General features: G+C 42.5%; 1 protein-coding gene across 1 annotated transcript in view; it reads left to right on the forward strand.

Annotated features, from left to right (window-relative positions):
- Ryr3 (ryanodine receptor 3) overlaps positions 1-15,823 on the forward strand; it is a 571,876-nt gene that overhangs the window by 528,085 nt on the left and 27,968 nt on the right. Inside the window, exons 76-87 of the mRNA XM_026787730.1 lie at positions 1,212-1,308; positions 3,064-3,170; positions 3,532-3,583; positions 4,544-4,600; positions 5,876-5,975; positions 6,127-6,206; positions 8,053-8,129; positions 9,904-9,977; positions 10,226-10,243; positions 10,665-10,745; positions 11,510-11,598; positions 12,453-12,581. Of these exons, the coding sequence (XP_026643531.1) occupies positions 1,212-1,308; positions 3,064-3,170; positions 3,532-3,583; positions 4,544-4,600; positions 5,876-5,975; positions 6,127-6,206; positions 8,053-8,129; positions 9,904-9,977; positions 10,226-10,243; positions 10,665-10,745; positions 11,510-11,598; positions 12,453-12,581 (961 nt within the window). The remainder of the gene's footprint in view (positions 1-1,211; positions 1,309-3,063; positions 3,171-3,531; positions 3,584-4,543; positions 4,601-5,875; positions 5,976-6,126; positions 6,207-8,052; positions 8,130-9,903; positions 9,978-10,225; positions 10,244-10,664; positions 10,746-11,509; positions 11,599-12,452; positions 12,582-15,823) is intronic.

The following is a 15,823-nucleotide window of genomic DNA, read 5'->3' on the forward strand; positions in this document are numbered from 1 at the left end:
GGCGTATGTCGGGATAAGTTCACGGAATCCCTGTCATGAGGCATGGGTCCTTGAGACAATTGCTCCAGAACAGCTGCCTGCGTTTTCTCTCTAGTATGAAGGATTCTGAGTCAATTTCATAACCAACTCATAGAGGAGGCAACGGAGGAAGCCGCTCCTCTTCCCTACTTTGTGATGGTCTCAGTGTCAGGGAATCTTCCAGACTAAATGCCTGAAGGGATTTGTCTGATTATAGAGATGCTGTTCATCTAGTGCCAGTGTTTAAAAGAAAAAACCCTGTATGCTTCTCTCCAGACACAAAATTAACAATTTCTTCCTGATCACCTTTCAACGTCTTTGGCTGGAAAAGGTTAATGAAAAAACTCAGTATGACAGACTAATACCCATTTTAATGGTAATGTAACTGAAAGACGTCAGCTCGTCCTCTGCACATGCCTCTGTTCCTGGCCATGATTTAATGTTCCCATAAGAATACGTGTTTGTACAATTTTTTAGAAAGTAAAATTCTGATTGGTCAGATTTTAATGGGAGACAGCCAGATTTTGGTTCTACCAAAACACAAACCAGGACTTGACCGATCTTGTCCTTTTCTGCATTCCCGTCCTGGCTTGCTACTATGGTCCCTCTTAGCTGTGCTTCTGTGGCCAACTTTCCAGGAAGGGGCATGAGCCAGACACCAGAGCACAGCCAAGATCTCAGAGGCGCAGAGCAGGCATGCCCACAGCATAGCACGCCCAGATCTTGCTTTCCTAAGTGACCACTGGAGTGCCCCGCTGAGGTATTCCTTGGCTAGGGGAAGGTGTGGAAGCAGAAGTTGAGGGTTTTCAGTTTGTCTGGCACTAAACTACAACCCAATTTTAATTGTATTACTGGACAGTGGGCTAATCTGAAGAAATGACTAAACTCACCTGAAGCGAACATTTTCAGACTTGATCTAATCTGCTATTTCTCACTAGAATGGCAATGTTGTTAAAAACTCAGTAAAGCTAAATAGGGATGTTGTGTCTTACTCTGGTTATGGCACTTGGAAGAACTCCGATATTTATGAGTTACCTAGTTGAAGGAAACAATGTGAACTACTGGCTGTCCTGACCAATCAGAAGATGAGAATTGTACAAAAAGTCTGTCCCAGCTTACTAACCGCTAACCACCCAAACTAAACTAATGAGCCCAGCAACTGTCCTGACCCCCCCTCTCACCCTTCCACTCAGGCATCGCTCTATTAACCTCTTCCTCCATGGCTATCAGAGATTTTGGATAGAAACAGAGGCGTATTCCTTTGAAGAGAAACTAGTACAGGATTTGGCTGTAAGTACCGAACAAACTGGGAGTGGACACGGGCATGAATGGGTTTGATTTTTCTATCCGTGTTTGTGTATGTTATGAAAGTCAGGCATTTACAGAGAATGTGTGTGCTGTGTCAATTTGACCTGAAAAGAGCTAACTAAATTCTCAGGGTGATGCTGCCCATGGGCCTATGAGCCAGAGGATGGAATTTCAGTTAGAGGTGCTAATGTCCTCACCCCTGTCTCCATCACCATTAACAACTAATGTTTCTTAAAGTGCACAGCTGTGGCATGGGGAGTCCATGCCTAGTTAAGTTTTGAGCACCACTGGTTGCAGGAGACCCCTGCCCTGCTTACTCCCTGCTAAAACTCCACATCCAAAACAGTAGCTCTGCTCTGGGGAAGGCACATCTAAATAATCCTCTTTCCTGCATCTCTTTTCTGTGTTGGCCTTTCAGAAAGCTGGCATGCACTCTCTAGTAGACTTCATACTCTGGGACCACTCCACGGGAATCACAACGGAGCAGCCTCATCCTGTGTCAGGAAAAAATAAGCCCTCCCTCCTCTTCTCTTTTCTCACCCTTAGTGTTCTCTTTTCTCTTTCCCTCCCAGCTTCTCGTTTGTTCTCTGCACTAATACTGGATTATTTCTCTTTCATTCTTTTCTGTCCATTCTCCTCTTTGAACTACCGTTCTGTGTCTTTGCCCTCTCCTTCCCTTTTTCCTTTTAAATCTCTCTTCGCCGTTTCTTCCCTTTGTTCTTAGCTCCCTTGCTTTCCCCACACACTCCTGTTGATGAGAAAGGTGCTGCCCTTGCTTTCCCCACACACTCCTGTTGATGAGAAAGGTGCTGCCTTTGCTTTCCCACGTTCCTGGTTGGTGTGAAGCTGGCAGGAAGTGGCATTTTAGCCCTCTGCTGCGGAACCATTCGCACAACCTGGGTAGTTCTCACCAATTCACCAAGTACATCCACCTGCTGACTTAACCTCTGCCAGAAAATTTCACTGTTTCCACTAGCACCCGCTGCTGCTTCTTTTTCTATAAACACAGAGAAGTGGTTTGGTGAGAGGAGGGCCGGTCTTGCGACTCCTACATGGCAGTTTTGCAGGACAATGTAAATTTAGGGTAGAGTGTGAAGCTGAAACAAAGAGACAGGTCTTTTGTTAGCTTAAATCTAGACTAATACTACGGTAAGATTTTTTTAATTGGTTCCTCTTATTATAGTATTGAAATTAAGTCTGCTAAATTTATTAAGTCATGTTCATGGCCTGATTTTATATACTTGTACCTATCAATAAACATTGCGATACTTGAAAAAAAAAAACTAAAATAATACAACTGGACCCCGAATAAGCCCAGAGATTTATGACTTTGTTCTCACCTCTATCTCAAGCCTGCTTTCCAGAAGAAATTCCATGTATTGTCTAGAGGGACTCAATTTCTTAAGTGACAGCAGGGTTTCCCTCCTGAACTGGGGTGCTCACAGCTTGCATGAATGTTGATTGGAGTCTGTAGCTCTTTCCCTGTGGCCAGCCCTTTGCTTTCTTTGATTTCATTTAACTTAAAATGGAACGTCCCTTTGATTGGCTGGGGAAATGTGTCTGTCTACAGCAACCCTGCATCCTCGGGACTCCTGCGCTGGAATAAGCAGCTGGTAGATGATGCTTTCAGTCCGATGCCCTCTGTGCCTTGCGCTTCGCCTTCTCGTTACTCGCATGCGGTTGTAACAGTGCGTACAGGGATCTGTGCCTCAAATCTGCCTGTGTTGCTCTGTGTAGAAATCTCCCAGGGTTGAAGAGGAGGAAGAGGAAGAGACAGAAAAGCAACCTGACCCACTTCACCAAATCATCCTGTATTTTAGCCGCAATGCCCTCACAGAGAGGAGGTGAGTGTCCCCATGGTGTTCTTCCCACAGGCCTGGGACAGGGCTCGCTCAGAACTGCCCTTCTGTGTCAACAGCAGGTAGAAGGGATTTTAGAACTGAGAGGTTCTGTTCATGGTCACCAGGACACACCCAGAGGACAGGCTTCTCATCATAATATGAGACAGACTAAAGATGAAATGGCCTAAAATCATGACTTTAATCCTAAATTCCATGTTGAGACAGTGCTAGATGAGCTTTTCAGAGCCAGAGTATCTAATTAGCTCACTAGTATATTTAACTTGGAATTTATATGGTTTTTAGTAATTTTTTGTTGACTCCAGAACATAGCCTGCTAAATATTTTTTCTGATATTCTCTTCCAGCAAATTGGAAGATGACCCTTTGTACACCTCCTACTCCAGTATGATGGCCAAGGTACTCCTGGGTTCTTACCACGTTGTCACAATCTGCCTATCATATTAAGTTGTATAAGCATGAAGACTAGGGCTTGGTCATAAACAGGTTCTGGGCATCACACAGTGCCCGCATTGTTAGTGTAGCACCTTGAGACTTTGTAGAAATAGCGGCAACTGGATTCATAGTCCAGTTCTAAAGCTGACTGAATTCGGCTTAAGCACAAAGACTGTCTTCCACCTTCAGTCAGTGACTGGGAGAGGCCAGGTAGTTCATTCTGTGTGCACATGAAGGACACAGGCCAGACACTAGAAAAGGTTCCAGTGTTTCAGAGAAGTCACAGTGACTAGAGGAATGCCACCCAGAAGTTTGACAAACTCTGGCATGCTGAATGTACATAAGGAAAACATTCAGAAAAGAGGAGACAGATGATGGCAAACAGGAACTCGTATTGCTTTGTTCTGTTGTCTCTCATGACCCTAGTACAAAGTGACAATTTGGGGTTTCTATCATGGATATTCCAGTCTTAATATCACAGCCCTGGCATCTGTCTTAAGAGGGACAAATTCTTGTATTCCTTTGTCCTCATTTGCATCAAAACTTTTTAGGGAAGGGAATTCGTATCTGTGCTTAAAACAGGTCCCCGTTAGATATGTGAACTCCATGTTCTTCTTTCTTGTTCCTTAACCCCTTGGTGACTACAAAAATGGCATTTAAAGTAGAATGTAGGCCTGCAATGATTGGAATGTTCCTAGTTTTACAAGGTGCTGAGGTCCCTAGGAGTCTGTGAATGATAACCTGTCCCTTGTATGTTCTAAATGTCAGAAGAGCTATGCTTGGGAGGGAGAGGGAACTGGGATTGGTATGTAAAAATAAAAAAGTTTTTTTTATAAAATACACTAAGAAATAACGAAAAAAAGAAGAGTGATTCCCTATAACTTGGTTGTCTGTGTCCTCCTTTCCCTGCTCCATGGAACCCAGAGTTGTCAGAGTGCTGAGGATGAAGACGAAGATGAAGAGAGGGAAAAAACATTTGAAGTGAGTTTCCATAAATACATTAGAACCGAGGCCCGTACAGGCCAATAGAATGGGGCTTCAGAATGGTGACTGCCGTTGGCTTATGGGACTCACTGTACTGCTGTGTCTGACTCAGCAAGTCCAGCCATGGCTCTGCCATCTGCCTCTGTGACTGGCAAGTAGCAGGCATCCTGCTCATCAGCAGTGCCCACTTCTAACTATGCTGGTTCTTATGGGAACTGGTCTACTTATCTTATAGAAACAGACTGAAAAGGGGCAAATTTAAACAACCAAAAATGAAAAAAATCAAGGGCATTTGGATTATCACTGCTACTCTAGAAATACTAGTTGATGGCAGTTTTATTTGAAGGCAGTGCAGAAGCCCGGCACTCCTAAGACTGCACAATTTTAGATTTCTGTGCTCTTTGATAGGCAAAGCATCCAAAAATATAATAAAAGTGGACGTAGATAATTACACTTCTGGTAACCAGTTCTGGTAGAACATGTCTGCAGTGTAAATACAGGGACATTTCTTACATCAGACAAATATAGTCAGGTGGCCCCTCAAGCATGTTTCCTGTATAAAGAGCATTGAAAGACAAGCACATTTAAATCTTGACTTGCTAGAAATTGCATGCTGGGAGATGGAAAAGCTAGAGCCCTGGAGGCAGCCAAGGAGGAACTTGTCTCCAGGAGAAAGGCTTACAGCTTGTGGCTTTGCCTGGACTGGAGTTGAGGCAGGGGTGATGGACAAGTCCACACCTTGACCTGCACTGCTTAGTTAGTGTGTGTCCTACCCTCATGCTAGGACCCTGAAGGCTAAGACTGAGAGCTTTGGCTGAATCTTCCTGCTCCTCTTCCCAAAGTGACCATACTGAGTCAATCTTCTCTCTCTGCTCTTCACTATTTAAATAATAATAATTTGCTTTATAATAGCAAAGGTGAAAACACTGTTACCTAGCAACATAAAGAGTAGAAACCTCAACATTAAAGAGTGAGTAAATTATGGGTAGATTCTTTGGGGAAGCCAGGTCGTGTCTGGAAATAAAATTTAGAGGTTTGCTTTATCCACAGTTATACACATTGCTTTTCATAAGCCATGAAAGATTCACTCTCAGCGTATCTTGCCACGTTGCATTTACCCAAGGAGAACATGGGCAACACATTGCTTTTCATAAGCCATGAAAGATTCACTCTCAGCGTATCTTGCCACGTTGCATTTACCCAAGGAGAACATGGGCAGAAGGGAAGAATGAGAGCCTTGGAGGGCTGATCTTTCTATATGACTTCTTCTAGGAGAAGGAGATGGAGAAGCAGAAAACACTGTATCAGCAAGCACGCTTGCACGAACGTGGTGCTGCAGAGATGGTCCTTCAGATGATAAGTGCCAGCAAAGGTGATGTCCCTGTTTCTAGGTAGACCCTCGGTGACTGTCACAGAGCTAACGCTCCATGGCCTAAAGTCACATTAACATGCCTAAGAAAGCCCAACAGGTATAATTTACCACCTTTTTCCTTGGTGATTCAATCAAATCTTCACCCTGGCAGGTGAGATGAGTCCCATGGTGGTTGAGACACTGAAGCTGGGAATTGCCATTCTCAATGGAGGCAATGCTGGCGTGCAACAGGTAAGATGGTATGGGGGATGGTGTGGAGTTCCTGGGGTACTTCCATGAGAAACCACATGAATAATTCACCTTCCTGCTATTCACTCACTTATCCCCTCTTCGTTAAACACTTATTTACCGATTACTGACAATGCCTGGTTCTGCTGTAAAGGCTGAAGTTATTCTAGTGAGTGATACAAATGAAGTCCTCAACTGAGAAGCTCAGGCTGGAGGATTATGAGTTCATGGCCACCTCAGGCTACAAAGTGAGTGAGACTCTCTCTGTCTCATAAACCCAGGGGTCAGAGCTATAGCTCAGTGACAAAGCACTTGCTTAACATGAACAAGGCCCCATGTTCAATTTCTCAGACCGCAAAATATAATAGCAAAACATCCTATCTCGCTGATTACGTTCTAGTGGGCATAAAATGAGAAGTCAGTATTCAGATAGCTGGTAGTCATTTGGTGTCTGAATTGGAACTGGTTGAGAAAGGTAGGCATTTGTGAGTATCTCCTGAAGCAGTGGTTCTCAACCTGTGGGTCACAATCCCTTTAGCAAACCTCTTTCTCCAAAAATATTTACACTATGATTCATAACAGTAACAAAATTATAGCTATAAAGTAGCAATGAAATAATTTTATGGTTGGGGTTATCACACCATGAGGAACTATAGTAAAAGGTTGCAGTGTTAAGAAAGTTGAAAGCCACTGTGACCTACAACAGCCCTGTGCACAAGAAAGTGAGTTCAAACAGCACTTTAATATTCATAAAAGTATATCTCAGAGCCTTTGCAAAGTCTCTGAATTCATAACTATCTTAGACATAATGTTTTCTTGGTCTTTAAATCTTCCCAAGCTAATTTCTCATGAAGAATTGTTATTTTTTTTTCTGTCTTGCTGGCTTCTTTTTTCCACTACAACATATCAGCTAACTATCTTGCAGCAAGCTCTTTTTTAATATACAAAAATTTTATGTCACACAAAATTCCTCCTTTCTAAAATCAGAGACCAGAGAAAACAAAGTAAAAATGTCTGTGCTCTCAACCAGGCCCATTGCTGTCTGGACTCTTGTTCTGATAAACAATACTCATAGAGCAATTGAGAGTATACCTCAGCAACAATGACATTACGATGTCACCATCCCAACACTCATCCAAAATAATAAAGACTTTAAACAATAAATCCACAAATGCTAAAGGTCTACTACGCTGTGATGAAGTAGTGAAAATAATAAGCCTTTAAACAATAGAATCTGACTCCCTGGGTAGATGTTTTGACTCATGCACAGTTTTCTTTGTTATTGTTACATGTATGCATTCATTTAAGCATATAAATACAACCTTCTGTGTCCATTTAGTGCTGCCCAAATGCATGCCTTTAGGGTTGACCACTTGGTTTTGGATCACCTATCAAGTGACTCAGCCTTGGGGAAGATTGATTCTCCCTTATTAATTTCCTGTAGTCATTGATTGTCTGTAGCTCTTCATCTAGGGATAGGGCCTTCTAAGATTTCTCCCGAACAGACTGGCATGTCATCTGGTGCTAATATTACTCACACCTTACTTAGGCAACCTACTGTTGAGATGTTGTAGGTGCAGCTCCCTGGTACTGTAGAGAAGACAGCCTCTCAACTGACATCCTGGTCCCCTTGCTCTTATGGTTTTTTTGGCCTCTTGCCAGATGCTCCCTGAGCCTTGGGGTAGAGGTTATATTTTCTTAACTACACCAGTAACTCTTATCTGTAGCCCTGAATCTGCTTTGGTGTGCTTCTATGGCAGGGGATTTGCCATTTCTCCATCAGAATTGGGAAGATCATGAGCTGCGACATAGTTTTCATTGATTCTCTCTAAACTGTGTCTCTTTACAGAAAATGCTAGATTACTTAAAAGAGAAAAAAGATGCTGGGTTCTTTCAAAGCCTTTCTGGTCTTATGCAGTCTTGTAGGTAAGTCTGGGGAAACCACTAAGCATTCTTAAAAACAAAGATAAAGGGGTACACAAAATCATCTACCTTACCATGCAATTGTTGAGAAGATTCAGCATTCACTACCTTAAAATCCCAGAGAGTGGCTCATGTTCCCTAGCCTTCAGGATTACATTCAAACTACATTAAGAGAAGTAATCCACATCAGTCACAAACATCATTTCCTGCCAGAAACCAAAGTTACAATTACTTAACCATTTGCCTCTAAGTATCAAGAGTTAAGACAGACTATGATGTCTTCCATTTGAACATTTGGGGGGATGAACATCCCAGATGATTTCTCACAGAAGTTTTAAGACACTTTAATGGTTTTGATTATTACACAGATAATACATATCTGTAAAATACTTAAGCAGTAAGAAAATTAAAACATTCAGCATGGGTGTTTAGGGATTAAAATGAAATGCATGGCACCAATTCAAAAGCAAAGCTTCAAAGCAACAAGGTCCAAACGTCATTTCCTGTGTTTATCTTGCCGCTTGCCCCAATCCCCAACCCAACACAGCAAAATTTAAGTAGTAAAACAGCAGGATAATTTGGGTTTTTTTAAGCAGCCCTTTTTTAATTGCACAGGCTGGGATGGGGAAAACAACACATCTAGCACCTGGTGAGATGTCAGAGGAGACCAAGTCCTTGTAACTTTTGCAGAGGACCCAGGTTCAGTTCCCATCATCCACATGGTGGCTCACAGCTATCCATAAACCCCAGGTCTAGAGGATCCCACAACCTCTCCTGACTTCCATGGGCACCAGGCATATACATGGTACATGCAGACAAAATATTCATACACAAAAATAATGTTTTTTAATTTAAAAAGAAAAACAACAAAGGTAGCAATAGAAATTTCACCAAGAGTCCCCAAAAAGGAAACAAAAAAAAAAGAGTGCTAATAACTCTCTAGTCTACAACCATGTCCTCTGAGCCCCAACAGAAGTAAAGCTAATGCTAGTCTTCATGGGCTCAGCCATGCACGCCCCTAAGAGCGATACCTTTATAAAACTTTTTGCTCTAGCACACTGTTCAGATCAGTTAAGGAATTAACCTATTGGGAAAGCGTAAGGGTACTTAATTTGGGAGTGATTTGTTCCCAAGGTGTTCTCATTCCCAGCCTGGGTAGCTTTTCTTGCCTCAGAAAAACTTGACTGTAGCCAGGAAGGTAGGGGGAAGTGGGGACAGAAACAAACACCAACTTTTCACAAATTTAGGGACACCAAGGGACACCATTTCACAGAAGGCCTAATCTTAGCTGCTACTGGCTTTTGAACAAAGTAGGAACCATAAGAGAGGGAGGCCTTTGAATTCATCAGAATTCATCATTCAGCTTTTTCTTCCAATCCTCATCCTAGACACTAGGGACCACAATTCTCTGTGATCTTTAGAGAAAACAGCTAGAGGTGGGAGGTGAGCATTGGGTGTAATTTAGGAATCTCAGAATCAAATCATCTCTTCCTGACTTGGGAGGGCTTTCTAAATCTTCACCCATAAGAAAGGATTCAAACTAAACAGCGATCATCATCTCTCTGTATGTATGACAAGGTCTGTGAGCTGTCACATCCATAAACCACAGTGCTTGGCACAAACCCAAGGGGCTTCAGGCTTTTTTGGACAAACTGTTATGTGTTAGTCTATTTATGATAATAAAGAGACAAAATATTCTTCGTAAATACTTGACATTAGAAATCTATTTTCCCAGTGTGGTTAGCCCTGAACCTTGTTTTCTTTTGTCAATTAAAAGTGTCCTTGATTTGAATGCATTTGAGAGGCAGAATAAAGCTGAAGGCCTGGGAATGGTTACAGAAGAAGGAACACGTAAGTAGCCAATGAATGCCAAGGTCATCCCCTCCCTGGTTGAAAGCTCAGCTCTTTCTGATCACAGCCTTTGCATGCAATTTCTTTGTCTACAAAGACTTGCTCCGTTTGAGCAAAACATTTCTCTCTGATGTTGCTAAAGCCAGCATCCAGGCTGGATGTGTTCATAGAGCTAGCTATAATTGAAGTTTGTTACAGTATTTATGGGTTTCTTACTTTGTATTTTCTCTTTTTCCTCTCTTCGCCAGTCATTGTTCGTGAGCGTGGTAAGTGTGACTCTCTAGTCGGAGTTCCTACCATGGTGTGAGAATCCTAAGGGATTGGATTTAATTGCTTTGGTACAGATACATCTTGGGTTTGGTGGTTGCATGCCGAGTTTAACCCTGCAGCTTGATGCTTAATTAAAGAAGTGCCTTCTATCTATCTGTGAAGCATGGGTTTTGATGGGCTGTGGGCCACTGACTGCTGTTAGCCTAGTTATTCTCATTGCAGGATGTGTCTTCAGGCTACACAGTTTACTATTTGCGCTGTGTACTCCACAGCCTTGGCTATCAATTAGTTGGATTTCTCAACATCGGTCCAAAGGTTCATTTCCAAAGCCGTTTGCCAGTTTGGAGTCATGTGCCTTAGCAGGTGTTCCTTGTTGAGAGGCCATGCACATGCTGCCGTGTCTATTATGTTTTTAAGGTGAAAAAGTGCTCCAGAACGATGAGTTCACACAGGATCTCTTCCGGTTCCTACAGCTGCTTTGTGAAGGACACAACAGCGGTGAGTGGGGACAGCTGACTTGTCGAGGGAAAGCAGCATCTGTGGCGGGATTCTCATTCAGTGGTACCTGCTTGATTCAAATAGTTACTGTTCTGTGGCATGATGTGAAGAGACATCATGACCGAGGCAATTCTTAGTTTGGAGCTTGCTTAGAGGGTTGGTCCATGATCTTCATGGTGGGACAGAGACAGGCATGGTGCTGGTGCTGGAGCTGAGAGGTTGACATGTTTATCCACAGGCAGCAGGGAAGAAGAGTGAGACTGGGCCTGGCATGGCCCTTTGAAACTTCCAAGCCCACTCCCAGAGACACGCCTCCTCCAACAAAGCCACACCCCCTCCAACAAGGCTGCTTCTCCTAATCCTTCCCAAACAGTTCTACTAACTGGTCACCCAAGCATTCTAACATATGAGCCTATGGGGGTCATTCTTATTCAAACCACCAGGCTATCCAAGTTCATCTAGTCCTTAATACGAAAGCTGCATAGAATGACCGTTAGGCTTATGACTGCTGCTGTTTAGTGTCACCAAGGCTAAACCACTCCCAGAATCACCATCCCTTTCATATCACCTCCTGGATTTTATCTTGTTCTAGGTGTCACAGGGTTATCAGAGCTCAGAGTAGAGCAGGATTTGTGAGGCTCCAAATATATTCTCTGTGTGAGACTTGCCACATAGTATGCTATGTCTAAGCTCAGTTAACAGGGTATGCCTGGCTCCCTTTGGTCTAATGGGCCTAGGTTCTGACCCAGCACTGATGTTCTCAGACTTTCAGAACTTTCTGAGGACTCAGATGGGCAACACCACCACTGTGAACATCATAATCAGCACCGTGGACTACCTTCTGCGTCTGCAGGTGAGTCGGAACCATGGGCAATGGTGCACTGCATCTACAGTTACACGAGCTAGCAACAGCCATGCAGAAACAGGGAGGCCCAGGATAGAGATGTTCCTCCATGGAACTATATCCCGATAAGCCACTCATAAGCTGGAGATGCATTTCCTACGCCTAGCTATTGCACATCATAGTTTCGTGAGATGAGACACTGTAGCATATTGATGGTTTACTCTTAAGATTATGTGGCTGACCCTGGGCTCCTGAATAACATTATCAGAGGACTTCACATCATAAATAGGTAGCTGAAAAAAAAAAAAAACAACACTCGGAACTACAAGTACAACTTCAACTGGATCGATAGCACTTTCACACCATTGTTAAGTTGGAAAACTTAGGCTTTAGACCCGCATCACTCAGAGAATGTCTATGTAGTCTAACCCTCAAAGAAGGAGTTGTAATCTATGCCCTCACACTTAGGGAAGTTTTAATTCCTAAAACATGTGTTCAAAGACAAGGCAGAAGGACCCTTGATCATGAGAGTGTCTGTTACAAAATGCTGGGCATAGGTTAGTGTTGTCAGTAAAGACCCGGCTTCAGTGGCCCTGAAAGAAGGATCAAATTACCTATGGATAATCACTATTATCTTCAGTGGGCATAGCTCACTTTGGATGTCGTATATTATAGTCTTCCAGGTGCTAAAGGCTGTGTATCTTCCTTAAACATTCTTCCCTGTGGAGAACTACGTGAGTTTGGAAGGTGTTAGGGGCAGCTATCTCTGTGCATCTTTGTTGGCTCCCCGGCTCTGTTCATAGCAGAGGCGTAGAGATATGATCAGATCCATCCAAATGTCAAACTCTACTGTTTGCTTTCAGGAATCCATCAGCGATTTCTATTGGTACTACTCGGGAAAGGACATCATTGATGAATCTGGACAGCACAATTTCTCTAAAGCTCTGGCAGTCACCAAGCAGATCTTTAATTCTCTTACAGAGTATATCCAGGTAGGTGCTAATGAGGGCAGAGTTGGCAGCAGAGGGAGTATTTTTAACATGCTCATTTTCTGTGTTTTCTAGAGTATTTGGATGCACACAGTGCATCTGTTGTACTCAGCCCCAACACTGGCATAATTTCATATCTAGGAAAAGGAACCATGGTACCCATGGTCTTTGAGAACCTGTAGTCTGTGGTCCCCTGTTGGGACCTGTTCATGGTGTTGTCACACTTTATTTTCATTACCTCATTACACTTTTGCTTCCTTTTCTAGACTGACTGCTTTATATGAATGAAAAATATATTCACCTTAAAATTCTTCAGTCTAGAATATCTGATGATGTATCAATATCTGATGTTCAGTAAGCACAGAGAGTGAAGCAGAGAAACTGTTTACAGAATTACGGAACAATGGCATAAGCAATATCCTAGTAGGGGTTTTAAAAAATGAACCAAATCCAACCTACCTATTGTGACACATGCCTACAATCCCAGGGTTTGGGAGGCAAAGGCAGGAGGATCTTGGGTTTTGAGCTAGTCTGGGCAACATAGTGAAACTCTGTCACAAAATGGAATAAATAGCAATAAAAATTGAATCTTTGAGCTCTTACTATGGAAGAAGTAATGTCAAGTGGATTTCAGAGTGAATGTCTTAATGTTCTAGTATTCTTTCTCTTCCTTTTTTTCTTTTATTTAAAAAAAAAGAGCTATCTTTTTTTTCATTTTACATACCAATCTCAATGTCCACTCCCTCCCCTCCTCCTGTTCCCTCCACTTTCCCCTCCTCCCCACCTCCCATCTACTCCTCAGAGTAGCTGGCACATTGCTTTGAAGAAGAATCAAGGCCCTCCCTACTATATTTAAGCTAAGCAACGTATCCCTCCAAAGAGAATGGGTTCCAAAAAGTCAGTACAAGCAGCAGGGACATATCCTGGTCCCACTGCCAGTGGCCCTGCAGTCTGTCCCAGTCGTACAACTGTCAACTAGAGGGACTAGTTTGGTCCTATGCTGGTTCCTTCCCTGTCTGGTCAGGGTTGGTGACCTCCCATTAGCTCAGGTAAGCTGTTTCAGTGGGTGTCCCTATCATGATCCTGACCTCTTTGCTCATATTCTCACTCCTCCCACTCTTCAGTTGGACTTTGGGAGCTCAGCCCAGTGCTCCACTGTGGCTCTCTGCCTCTGCTTCCATGAGCTACTGAATGAAGGTTCTATTGGTGATGTTTAAGATAGTCATCAATCTGATTACAGGGTAAGGCCAGTTCAGGCACCCTCTGCACTATTTCTTAGGTTTTTAGCTGGGACCATCCTTGTTGATTCCTAGGAATTTCTATAGAGCCAGGTTTCCTGCTAGTCCCATGATGGCTCCCTCAATCAAGATATCTCTTTCCTTGCTTTCCATCTCTGTCCTTCCCCTCGTCTTGACTATTCTGTTCCCTCAAGTTCTCCTCCCTCCTCTCCTTCTCCTTTCCTCCTCCCCTCCCACCCTCTTTTCTCCTCCCACCCCCATGCTCCCAATTTTGTCAGGAGATATTATCTATTTCCCCTTTCCAGGGGGATCTATATATGTTTATCTTTGGGTTTTCCTTATTACTTAGCTTCTCTGGGGTCATGGACTATAGGCTTGTTATCCTTTGCTTTACAGTCTGTATTCACTTAAGAGTGAGTGAGTACATACCATCTTCATCTTTCTGGGTCTGGTTAACTCACTCAGGATGTTTTTTTCTAGTTCTATTCATTTACATTCAAATTTCAAGATATTGTTTTTTTATTGCTGAGTAGTACTCCATTGTGTAAATATACCACATTTTTTTTTAGCCATTCTTCAGTTGAGGGGCATTTAGGTTGTTTCCAGGTTCTAGCTATTACAAATAATGCTTCTGTGAACATAGTTTAACAAATGTCCTTGTGGTATGATTGAACATCTTTTGGGTATATGCACAAGAGTGGTATTTCTGGGTCCTGGGGTAGGTTGATTCCCAATTTTCTGAGAAACTTCCATACTGATTTCCAGAGTGGTTGTACAAGTTTTCATTCCCACCAGCAATGAGGAGTGTTCCCCTTACTCCACATTCTCTCCAGCATAAGCTGTCATTGGTGGTTTTGATCTTAGCCATTCTGACTGGTGTAAGATGGCATCTCAGAGTTATTTTGATTTGCAGTTCTCTAATAGCCATCAGGGAATGGCTGAACATTTCCTTAAGTGTCTTTGGGCCAAATTTGAGAGTCTTCTGTTGAGAATTTTCTGTGTAGATCTTCCATAACATTTGCTATGCATCTCCTACAACAGTCTGCCTGCCGTGAAGAGAGAGATGAATGATCTATGTAGGAAACCTGTCTATATAATCAGTAGCCATAAAAGCCTTATGTAACACAAGATTTTTGAAGGATAATTGACACTTCATTTTTATGTGATCATAACCACAAAACTCATGAATAAAATATTTGCTCCTTTATTAGTTGAACAAAACATTTAGCTTGTGTTCTCATCTTGGTTTCTGGGGAGAATATATTATATTGTCTCTGCTATGAAACTGTTGAGAATGTAGTTTAAAATGCATATGCATAATGAAAAATATTTGCTATGAGATGATCACACATAATTTAAAGTAATCATATGTATTATGCCCCTAATCATATCTATTATGCACCAAACATGCAGAAGTGGAATTGATGATAGCCTCAACAGCATTCTGAAACTCAGAGTCAAACAACAAAGAAATAAAGCAAACAAACCACACATGAGGAGTTTAATGAAAGAGAAAGCTCTTATGAACCTAAGGGCTTAGTGTCGTCACAGAGACACACAGACTGTGCATAAAGAAGGATGCACACTGGTCTTTTGGAGAAGTCATGGATGATTGTGAGTGACTTATGAAGAATAATGTCAGTGACTGAAGAATAAACAAGGAAAGGCATGAGGAATGTCCCATCCCCTTCCTTGTGTACCATCATTTCCTTCTTTCCCCATTCTGTAAGTCAACAATAAATCTCAGAGTGTGGCTCTTTTATATATCATGGAGTTGAAATTTGTTCAATGAAAAACATTATCTGGAGGATGAGGTAGGATGATCACAAGTTCAGGACCTACCTAGGGTAGAGAGTGGATTAAAAGTCAGCTAGGTTAAGGAGATCCTGTTTCAAATTTTAGATAATTTAAAAAAGGTTGAGGCTATAGATCAACAGAAGAGTGACTGCCTTGTATGTGAGGCTCCAGGTTCAATCCCCCAATGGTGGAAAAAGAAAGGGAGAGAGA

This window comes from Microtus ochrogaster, assembly GCF_000317375.1.
Source record: "Microtus ochrogaster isolate Prairie Vole_2 chromosome 14 unlocalized genomic scaffold, MicOch1.0 chr14_random_1, whole genome shotgun sequence".
NCBI classification, from domain to species: Eukaryota; Metazoa; Chordata; class Mammalia; order Rodentia; family Cricetidae; genus Microtus; species Microtus ochrogaster.